The 11,698-nt window shown below is 47.0% G+C and overlaps 1 protein-coding gene across 1 annotated transcript in view; it reads left to right on the plus strand.

The window, feature by feature from the left end:
• FLT4 (fms related receptor tyrosine kinase 4) overlaps window positions 1-11,698 on the plus strand; it is a 105,184-nt gene that overhangs the window by 64,549 nt on the left and 28,937 nt on the right. Inside the window, exons 9-14 of the mRNA XM_069077770.1 lie at window positions 165-319; window positions 865-1,027; window positions 3,592-3,730; window positions 7,423-7,531; window positions 8,922-9,281; window positions 10,084-10,230. Coding sequence (XP_068933871.1) covers window positions 165-319; window positions 865-1,027; window positions 3,592-3,730; window positions 7,423-7,531; window positions 8,922-9,281; window positions 10,084-10,230 — 1,073 coding nt within the window. The remainder of the gene's footprint in view (window positions 1-164; window positions 320-864; window positions 1,028-3,591; window positions 3,731-7,422; window positions 7,532-8,921; window positions 9,282-10,083; window positions 10,231-11,698) is intronic.

The raw sequence follows: 11,698 nt of genomic DNA on the forward strand, positions 1-11,698 counted from the left end.
AACCTCTAAGGTCCTTTTCAGCTCCCCATCTGTGATCCTCTGGTTGCCCTCAGCCCAGTCTGGAATCAGGGCCATACTCAGCATGACCCCTGCAGGAGCAAGGATGGGGCAGGGCAAGGTTCTAATACCAGCAGGTACAGGATTGAGCTCCCCTATGCCTCCAGGTACAAGGATGGGAAGCCTGTCTCTGGGCGCCAGTCTCCACACTCAGTAGTAATCAAGGAGGTGACAGAACAGAATGCAGGCACCTACACCCTGGCATTGTGGAACAGGCAGGCTGGCCTGAGACGTGAAATCAGCCTGGAGCTGGTAGTGAACGGTATGAGCTAAGGGAGAGGGGCTGGCCCCAGGCTGGCATGGGTCAAGCCAGATGGGCAAGGGAGTGGAACAAGAGGCAGGGGTGCAGATGGTGGAAAGGGGAATAAAGGACAGGGAGAGGCTGGGATGAGGGCCAGGGGAAAATGCAGCCAAGGAGAGAACTAACAGGGCAGTGGAAGGAAAGGGCAGCAGCAGAGGAGCTGGAGAGGGCAGGAATAGGGGTTAGGGTGGAGGTAGGGGACATCATTTTATGAGAGAACAGTGAATGACCCAAAGGAATGTGGATCAGAGCTAGAGTCAAATCCACCCCCCTCCTTTCCCCCACCCCCACGCATTCCCAGGACTGAGTGGCCTCTGAGACAAATCCAGACTAGTTTCTGGGAGTTCCTCTGGACAGCCAGCCCTCCCCACACACACCCCATGACGCTGGAAGTTATAGTGGGAAAGCTAGAGATGGGCAGAGGAGGGGAAGCAGCACAAGCCACTGAGGTAGGCCTACAGGTGTCCTTGACACCTGCATCCATTTGTCTGTTGTTTTGTCCACAGTTCCTCCCCACATCCTTGAGAAGGAGGCATCCTCACCCAGCATCTACTCCCGACACAGCCGCCAGGCCCTCACCTGTACTGTGTATGGGGCACCACCACCTGAGGTCATCCAGTGGCAGTGGAGGCCCTGGACTCCCTGCAAGATGTTCTCCAGACGCAGCCTGTGGGTATCACTTCCCAGGGCTGATTTTAGCCATTACCACATTCCTGACCCTGGCCCTGACCCTCATCTGCACCCCAGTCCCAACCCTCATCCTAACCTTTACCCTACCTAACTAGCTTGTGGTGGTTGAAGGAGACTTTGGGGAGGAAGGACCTGAGCTGGGCTTTGAAGGGGGGATAGGATTTAAATAAATGGAGGGGGGGAGGTCATTTGATGTAGGGAGTAAGGAAATAATCATTAAAGCATGATCCATGTTTGGAGACTGACCAGGCTAGAATTTAAGATACAAAAAATTGAGTAGTGGGAGATAAGGCTGAAGAGGTGGGTTGGGAGGACCTTAAATGCCAAGCAAAAGAATTTGAACTTTAGTTTGCTCAGTGAATAAAGCCTTGGAGTCCTGGAGTCCTGAGGTCTAGCCCTGGAGTCAGGAGGACTTGAGTTCAAATGTTGCCTCAGACACTTAACACTTACTAGCCATGTGACCTTGGGCAAGTCACTTAACTCCAATTGCCCTGCCCTCCCCCCTCCAAAAAAAAAGGCAAAAAAAAAAAAAAGAATTTGAACTTTGGCAAAAGAGAGACATTGAAACCTTTTTGAGCATGGGAGTAATGTGATCAGAGCACTGAGAGAGAAACAGAGATAAGAGAGGGGAAGAGAGCTAGACAGAGACAGAGATATGACAGAGAAAAGACAGAGAGACATAGGGGAGAGAAAAGAGAGAGAAGAGAAAGATTGTGACAGTGGGGAAAGGCAGTTACATTGGTCCCGGTGAGAGATAAGAAAGTGTCTTGGTCCTTGGTGATTGTTGAGGGCAGCTGAGGAGGGGAGGCCAGGTGGCCCTGGCAGTCTTAGCAGTCGGAAACTGAAGGGGTTATGAGTAGCAGCATTGTGTCCAAGGCCAATGAGTCCTGGCTCTGGGATGCTCCTGATTGATTTCCTTCCTGCTGTTTATGCTGATCTTCTGACTGAGTCTCTCCCCAACCAGGGCCCCTCTCCTGCTCCCTGCTGTGCCTGATCACCTTGTTGGCTATCATGGGCAAGCCCCTGACTCTCTGACCCCATCCTAGTGTCTGAGCTTCTGTCTAAGGGGACAGACCCTGCTCTGCCACTTCCCAAGAAATCCCCATTTGAGTCATAGGATAAAAGATTTAGCATTAGGAGGCATTTTTGAGATAATCTAGTCCCAGCTGTCTCATTTTACAGGTAAAGAAATTGAAACTCAGAGATTAGTTGATTTGCTCAAGGTTACTAAAATTATATAAATAGAAGAGCCACAATTGGAATCCTGGTCCTGTGATGCCAAATTCCCTTTATCATGCTCTCCTCTGACATCTGCCCTAAATTTTTGGGAAAGAAAGGGGGAGGGTAAGTAGAAGCAGGGCCCAAAGTGCCCAGGACTAAGTCCCTAGTCAGGCCTCAGTGGACCAGCATTGGGTCACCTTTCCTCACTTATTCCCTCCCAAAAGCCCAAGCTCCCACCCACAAGGGCACCAAAAAGACCCCTCCTTTCACAAGCTCCTTCAGAGAGGGAAGGCCAGAGGATGGCTCAATCCCCAGCTTGTATGCCTGGCATCACCATCACAACCAAACACCTGTTTGTAGTTCCATAGCTCTGGGCTCCAGAACTCCCTCACTTGCATTCAATTCAGTTCAATTATCCTCATTAAAAATGCTACCCAGACCTGAACTAGGTTAATATGACAGCAGTAGAAGCATCCGCTGCTTTGGAGGAGTTCACAGCCTTGGAGAGAAAGAGGTGGAAATGGGGGGAAAAGAGTGCAGAGACAGAGAAAAAGGCCTGTCTTCAAGGAGCTCACAGTCTAGAGAGGACAGAGAATGAGCCAAGGCCTGCCCTCAGGAGACTTATAGTCTAAAGGAAACAGAAAGAACAGGACCAGATTGAGCCTTGAAGGGGTAATAAGGTTCGGATAGGTAAAGACATGACATTTCATTCCAGGGAACCACATGAGAAAAGATAAAGAGGAAACAATGAAGGTGGTATGTTTGGGGAGGGGGTGTCGAGGAGCCTGGTGTGGAAAGGGATGTCACTGAGCCTAGTATCAGACAGGAGACATTGAGGTTGGTGTGAGGAAGAGTCAAAGACAAGAGCCTAGCTAAGAATAGTGTGTGTTGGTTAGGTTTATTGGGGCCAGACTGTAAGGGACTTTATATACCAAGATTAGGAGTTTAAACTTGTTTTGTTAGATAATAATAAATTGTCATAGGCTGCCGAGCAGGTAAGTGGGCTAATTAATCTTTTTAGAACCATCACCTATTAGCTATGCAAAGTGGACTTGAGCATCTGTGTTATGGGAGTATGAATCTGAATGTGCTTAGGACTGACTACCCAAATGTGGGAAACCTTACTTTGAGAATAAAGGCAAATCAGTCTCTTCTCCCTTTCTCTGCCCTTCTTACCACCTATGCAAGGCCAGCATACATGTCCTGGGCTCTGGCCTTCAAGGAGGAGAGAGGGGAACCACCTGACACTTTTCTCCTCTCCTAAGAGGGGAAGGACAGCCTCAAACACTGATTTCCCCCTACTCTTTCTTGTGGAAGCACAGGAGGCAGCCAGCAGGAGGGCGGCATCAGCGGGACCGAATGCCCCAGTGTGTGGACTGGAGGGAAGTCTCAGCCCAGGATGCTGTGAACCCCATTGAGAGCCTGGACACCTGGACTGAATCTGTGGAAGGCAAAAACAAGGTGAGGGCCATGCCTAGGACTGGAAACAAGCATTTACTGAGTACCTGCTATGTGCCAGGCACCATGGATAGTGCTGGTGATACAAGGGCAAGGTAGCTCCCTTAGGTACTGCCCAGACTGCCAGCTGACAAGAACAAAAGAGGCCAGAAGGAAAGATCCCTGACTCTAGTCTGCCCTGGCCAGTGCTTAGCTGGGTACCATGGCAACCTTGAGGTCCTGAGGCAGAGAAGTAAAAACAGGATGGAGCACTCAGTCCCATGGTTCACCATCACCACCACCAAACTGCCTGAAAGTCCAAAGACCTGAGTTCTAGGGTCCTTCCTACATTAGTAGGATTAGTAGGAACTAGGATCTTTGTAAAAGTCAGATACCTTTGGGGGCCTCACATCCCCCATATGCAAAGTGACAATAATAAAATGATAATTCATTTTTATATAATACTTTGTGATTTTCTGAGCACTTTTCTCAGTCCTTTGAAGTGGGTTAGTAGCCATAAAGCTAGAAAGGATCTTAAAGGTCAATAAGCTCAACCCCCTTATTTTACAGATAAAGAAACTGAGTGTTAAGTGACTTGCCCAGGGTGTCACATAGCTAGCAAATGTCTAAGGTAGAATTCAAACCCAGGTCTTCTGATTCCAAGTCAGGAATAAATATATATATATATATATATATATATATATATATAGAGAGAGAGAGAGAGAGAGAGAGAGAGAGAGAGAGAGAGAGTATAATCTACCACACTGCCTTTCCAGGCCCTCTGCTTTTTATCTACTTTAATATTCAAGCGTGCACTTCTTTCTCAAGGTAAGCTTTGGTTCTTCCTGGGAGGAAATTCAAAGAAATTATTGTCTCATTCCCTCTCATCCCCTGCTTCCATGCACATGTACATGTTGCTATGTACTACACTGGAGAGCAGTCTACTTCTAACTTTAGGGATGGAGCCCTAAGTAGGAAGACAATGCCCTGACTCCCTGCCCAGTGGCCAGACTCAGGCCTCACTGATCACCTGATCTATACTTAAAAGATTTTGTGATTTTTTAAGTTAGAAGAGGTCTTAGGGGTCATCTAGTCCAACTCCCTCATTATGCAGATGGGGAAACTAAGGTTTATGTGACTCATCCAAAGTCATATGGGCAGTTATCAGCAGAGCTGTGATGAGGGAAGACCCAGGAGTTGCTGCTAAGACAAGTGGGGGAGATATGCCTGGGTTGTGCCAACTGCTTGAGGCCTGGTTTCTGCCCTTAATGGTAGCTGAAGAGGATGGCTCCCCCCCCTCCCATCCCTCTGGTCTGCTTGCCCTGTCTATTCAGTGCCCCCAAATGGGGCTTATGCCCAGAGAGCAGCACATGGGGAGGAGGGAATGGAGGCCCAGAACAACAAAGGACTCCCATTTCCTCGAGTCACTTCCTGTTTTCATACACACCTCCAAAGATGCTTCCTGTTCAAAGGCCCATCGGGAAGTGGCCTCAGGGCCAGGAGGGGGATGGGAAGGGAATGGTAGGAAAAGGGAAGGGATGGAACCTACAGAGAGAGAGCGCCCACTCTACTGGCCATGCATGGGTTAGGCAGAGAACTGCAGCAGCCTTGGATGGCATCCCTCTCTCCCTCCTTCCATCCCTGCATTTTTGTTCACTGTATTTTCCCATCTTCACTTCCCCTAAACCTCCCATCCTATTTCCCATCAAGACTAAATCAGGGAAATCTAACCCTTCAGGAGACCTAGGCAAGGACCTAGTCGGCCAGTCAGCAAGCAAATGGGGCAGCCAGGTAGCAAAGTGGGTAGAGTGTCAAACCTGGAATCAGGAAGACTCATCATCCTGAATTCAAATCCACTCTCAAATATTTACTAGCTGTGTAACCCTGGGTGAGTCACTTAGTCCTGTTTGCCTCAGTTTCCTCATCTGTAAAATGAGCTGGGGAAGGAAATGGCAGGCTACTCTAGTATCTCTGCCAAGGAAACCCAAAATGGGGTCACAAAGAGTCAGGACTGAGATGACTCAAACAACAACAGGTACCAGCCATTATGCTAAAAGCTGAGAATACAAAAAAAGGCAAAACAAAGGAAAAGTCCCTGCCCTCAAGGAGCATACATTCTAATAGGGGACATTTAATTCAGAACTTAAGGTGGTCACTATGGAAAGTGTTAATTGCATCAGAGCACCCAAGTTCTCATATCCTCTCTGATACTTGCTGCCTCTATGACTGGAAGCAATTTACTTAACTTTTCTGGCCCTTAGTTTCCTCATCTGTAAAAGGGAGATGGTTGGGGGCAGCTAGGTGGTGCAGTGAGTAGAGTGCTGGCCCTGGAGTCAAGAGAACCTGAGTTCAGATTTGACCTCAGACACTAACACACACAAACAAAAAACCTAGCTGTGAGACCTTGGGCAAGTTACTTAAACCGAATTGCCCTCCAAAAATAAAAGGGGGGTGGATGGGAGTGGGGAAGAGCCCTAGATGGTCTCTGAGGTCCCTATCTGTGAATTTGTGACTCAGTCATGACGCAGGCAGGACTTTGAGATGCCACAATATTCCTGGAATTGTTCCAGAATGGTCCATTTGGCTAAAAAGATCATTCCTATAAGCACCATAGTAGGATAGAAGGACCTCAGTACCAGGTTTGGGGGTTTTCCCCTGATTTGGGAATCAAAAGACCTATATTCTATTCTCAACACTCAACCTGATTTCCTCTAAGACCTATGACACTATCAACGAGTCAATTAAATAGCAAGTATTTATTTTGAGGGTCTATGATGTATTTCTGATTTCTTTAATATTTTTCAATTAACAAGCACTTATTTTCTCTCTTTCCTACCTCCTCCCACACCTCTGAGAAAAAAAATCAAGAAAAACAAAATCCTTTTAATAAATACACAAGCCAAGCAAAAAAAAAAAATTCCTACATTGGTCATGTCCAAAAATGTACATCGTATTCTGTGTTGTGAACCCCATCATCCCATAGTAAGGCAATAGGTAACATGTTTCATCATCAGTCCTCTAGAATTGTGATCAGAGCTCTTAAGTCTTCCAAAGTAGTTTGCTTTTACAATGTTATTTTAATCATATAAATGATTCTCCTGGTTCTAATCACTTCACTCTTTAGTTTATAAGTTCAAATCTTCCCAGATTTCTCTTTTGTCATTTTAATGATGTTGCCTTTTGTCTCTTTTTTTAACAAAAACCATCGTTTTGTCATTTTAATGGCATTTCATTCTATTAATATTATATATAATACCATGTATTATATATAATATATAATAATAGCTAGCATTATATAGTGCTTTAAGGTTTACAAAGCACTTTACAAGTCATCTGATTTGATCTTTACAACAACCATCCCCATTTTATAGATAAGGAAACTTGAGACAATAGAGGTTAAAGTGACTTGCCCAGAGTCACACAGTTAGGAAGTGTCTGAGGACAGGATTTAAACTCAGATCTTCCCACTATCCCCTTTGCCACCTGACTGCTCCTGGTTTCTTTAAGGAAATAAAGCAGGTGGGTGTTGTCCCATGAGGAGAAGTGCTAGAGAACAGAACTCTTAGGAAATGTTTCCTAGCACTCTGTGCTACCCTATTGCCTCAGTTACTTCATGCCCCTAGGCGATTTCTCTATTCCCTCAACTAGGCATGATAAGGGGAAGGGGACATTGGTTGGAAAAAGAAATCTCAGTAGTATGTCCTCTTCCACTCCAGACTGTGAGCAAGCTGGTGATCCAGGAGGCCAATGTTTCTGTCATGTACAAGTGTGTCACCTTCAACAAAGTGGGACAGGATGAGCGGCTTATCTACTTCTACGTAACTAGTGAGTAAGGTGGGGAGCACATTCCAGATATGGGGGACCCCTGTGCAAAGGCAGAGCATGGAAGGTTGGGGAGGGCTCAATTTGACTGAAATGGAACATATATGAAGGGTAGTTAGATAAGATTACTGGGAAGGTAGGAAGGAGTAGGTTTGGGGAGGACTTTGAAAGCCAGGCTGAGGACTTTGTATTTTATCAGTGAAGCTATTGGGAACCATTAATTTTTGAGTAGGCAGGTGGCAAGATCAGATCTCTGTTTCAGAAACATCCATTTGGCAGCTTCATGGTGGATGATTTGGAGAGGGGACAGTAGTCTAGGTAGGAGGTGATGAGGGTCTTCAGAGTCTATGCGAGTGGAGAAAAGGGGATAGATACATGAGCTATTGTGGAGATAGAACCAACAAACTGGAAACTGAATGGATGGGAGAGAGAAGAGCAAGGGGTGACTCTAAAATTTAAAACCTGGTGGGAGGTTGGTAAGGCCCTCAACCAAAACTGGGAAGTCTGGGAGAGGGAAAATATAAACTCTAATTCAAGACATGTTAGGTTGATATGCCTGCAGGACATCCAAGAGTGATGCCAGAAGGTAGATGATGATGTTGAATTATAGTGAGAATACATGACTAAGACTTCAAAGGCCCAGGCTCTGATTCCTGTTCAGTTACTACTCATCTATATGACCTTGAGCAAATTAGTTCTCCTCCTCTGTGGGGGGAGGGGGCATGGGGTATAGACTAAATGAGAGGTGTCAGACTCAAGGCCTCCATCCACAGGCAGGCCTCAGAACTTCCAAGTAAGGCCCAAACCAGATGAAAATGTAACTGGGAAATGTTTAACGAAATAAATACAAATACAGAATCAATGATACTAATTTGTGCTTTTCTAAGTCAGTGTGCTGCTCACAGGGATCTGTTTCTATTTGAGTTTGATAGCGCTAGACTAAATCCCAAGTCCCTGCCTAGTTCTATGAGAATGCTTCAATCGGTGAGACTAAGGGCAGAGATAGAGATAGGAGGTGATATTTGAAGGTGGGGTGGATGAGACTTCCAAGGTAAAAGAGAGAAATGAGGAGAGAGACAGAAACAGACACAGAGAGAAGAGGGCTATGGCTGGGACTTTGGGAGATTCCTGGATTTAGATTGTGGAAGGAGTTAAGGGAAAAAAGCCAGTATCAGGGGGGAGTAATCAGAGAGCGATGTCATGAAGGCCAAGGGAGAAGAGGGCGTCATGAAGAAGGGGATGGTCAATAATGTCAAATGGTACAGAGAGATCAAAGAGAATTATGATTAAGAAAGGGCCCTTGAGTTTTGTAATCTAGGTGGGTGAGGCCTCAGGGCAGCTGTGGGGAGGGCAGCCCACCTAGCCCCTGGAGCCCACATAGTCCTTCCTACAGCTATCCCTGATGGCTTCACCATTGAGTCAGAGCCATCTGAGGAGCCTGTGGAGGGCCAGGACCTGACCCTCAGCTGCAAGGCGGACAACTACACTTATGAGAATCTTCAGTGGTACCGCCTGAACCTGTCCACGCTGCATGACGCCCAGGGGAACCCACTCCTGCTCGACTGCAAGAATGTGCACCTGTATGCCACGCGGCTGGAGGGCCAGCTGAGCTCCACTCCAGGTTCCCGCCATGCCACCCTGAGCCTGGCCCTCCCCCGTATTGCCCCTGATGAGGAGGGCGATTATGTGTGTGAAGTGCAAGATCGGCGGAGCCATGAGAAGCACTGCCACAAGAAATATATCTCTGTGCAGGGTGAGGAGCCCAGAGGGCAGCCAGGGACAGAGGTCAGGGAGGGAGAGAAAGAGGGATACAGCACCTAGAAAGAGGAAGGCAGCAGGACAGATACAATGATGGCTGTAGGCTTAATCCAGGGGAGGATGGGCAAGGAGGAGAGAGCTACAGCCTCCTAGAGCTCTCCGTGGGGGTCCATTTCATAGGCCTGGGAACATTTTCCCTCTTCCCACAAAACACCCACAAAAAAATACACAAACACATGGATACCACCACAAATTCAAAAGGCATTTAAATTCAGATCATATAGTATTTTATAGTAGCTAATAATAATAGAACACTGGTTCTAAAGTCCGGAAAATCTGAGTTTAAATCTGGTCTCAGACATTTACTGGCCATATGACCCTGTACAAGTCATTTAACCCTGTTTGCCTCAGTTCCTTATCTGTAAAATGGGGATACACTGGGGAAGGAAATGGCAAATCACTCCAATATCTTTGCCAAGAAAATCTCATAGCCAGTCAAGAATTGGACACAAGCCCCTTGTCCTCAGGGAGCTTATATTATAATGGAAGGAAAAGCCACCAACCCCCATACATACACTTGCATACACACAGCACTGCTGTCCCTGTCTTTTCTCTCTGCTCACCCCTCCTTCCCCGTGCCCTTCCCCTGTCAAACCACTTTACAGGAAAAAAAGGCAGGATTCTCTTCTTTGTCTCTTGTTGCCCCAGCTCAACATCACTCCCTCCCTGCTACCTTCTCAGGCTCTTAGCTGTGGGCATATCCCCTGCAGCTAACCCCACACATTGCCCTTCCCCAGCTCTGGAGGTACCCCAGCTCACACAGAACCTGACTGACCTTTCAGTGAACGTCAGTGACTCCATCGAGATGCGATGTCGGGTGGCCGGGGCCCACGTGCCAGACATCGTCTGGTACAAAGATGAGAGGCCTCTGGAGGAGGAATCAGGTATGGAAGGGCCCTGGGAGTGGGGAGATCCAAAGGAAAGTCCCAGACAGGGGACTATGATCCACAGTCCTGGCTACCCCATTCTAGGTTCTCACCCCTCTGTCTGTCTCCTTGTTTCCTGATTGTTTCCAACTCCACGAGGATTGACTCCTGTCTCATGGCCTCTTCCCTCAAGGCCTCCAAGCCTGCTGCCCACTGAACCCAGATGTGGACAATGGACAATTTAATCCCTTTTCCCCTTGGTTTAATTTGGATAAGAGTGGACTCTTTCGGGGCGGCCAGGTAGCACAGTGAGTAAGAGCACTGGCTCCAGTGTTGGAATGACCTGGAGATCAAATCCCGGGCTCAGACACTTAGCACCCACCCAGAAACACCTGGCTGTGTAACCTTGAGCAAGTTACTTAACCCCAATTGCTTAGGGGTGGCCAGGTGGCTCAGCGAGTAAGAGCACCAGCGCCAGTGTTGGGATGACCTGGATCAAATCCGTGCTCAGATACTCAGCACCACACCCAGAAATAACTGGCCATGTAACCTTGAGCAAGTTACTTAACCCCGATTGCTTTAAAAAAAAAAAAAAAGAGTGGACTCTTTCAAAGGGAACCTTACTGAGAAACTGAGGACAAGGAAGCAAATCCAAGAACTGGAAATCCAGCTGTGTTACAAAAGATGCCCTGTCTATGGAGCAGCTGAGCCCTATCATTGGACACAGAGATTCACTAGGGCTTCAGACTTGTCTCAGGGACAATCCTACCCTCAAGGCCCTTTCTTGTACTACCTCACCTTGTGTCCTCCCTAAAGGAAGAGGTTCATTTGCTCCCCTCCTTAGTTAGATTGGATATTTGGTGTGGTTTTTTCATTAGAGAGCAAACCTAGGGGAGAAACATCAGCAAAGACCATCCTTCAAGCCCAAAAGTACCTCCTTCATTCCCAGGGAAGACTAGGGACAACTTTTCCCAGAAACTGTCCATGGATAGGGTTGAATTTAGGAAGAAATTGTTGTCATCTGGGTTGAAAAAAGTGATATTTCAAAGGGTGTCTCTGTCCTCACACTCAGCTAAGCCAAAGTTCTTTTGGCTGGAGAACATTGATTTCCATGTGGTGAATGGGCCAGAGCAGAGACCAGAAGGAGGTGGAGGGGGGGAGGGAAAGGCAATGATATGACTTCAGTTCCATTGAATTCAGTTCTGCTCTGAACATTGCAGGGTCCTGGGGTAGATACAGAGAAGCAAAGGGAGGCATACTTTATCCAGCACAGCCTGTTTCATATGAGCAGATGTTAGTATGTATCCCCTTTCAGCACTAAAACTTTGATTTTAACCACTATAGGTGAAATCTTTCTAAATCATCACTATAAACCTTAGGGACTGTGTTTGGCTGAGATACTGTGAGTTTCTCTGGTCCCGTGCCCACTGGTCTTGAGCAGTTCTCATGTCTGTTTTCATAAAGATTTTTAGAAATAGTTTTCTCT

The sequence above is a fragment of the Petaurus breviceps genome, unplaced genomic scaffold (genome assembly GCF_028583685.1).
Source record: "Petaurus breviceps papuanus isolate PSGF00001 unplaced genomic scaffold, PetGlider_PUasm1.0 90994, whole genome shotgun sequence".
In the NCBI taxonomy this organism is placed as follows: Eukaryota; Metazoa; Chordata; class Mammalia; order Diprotodontia; family Petauridae; genus Petaurus; species Petaurus breviceps.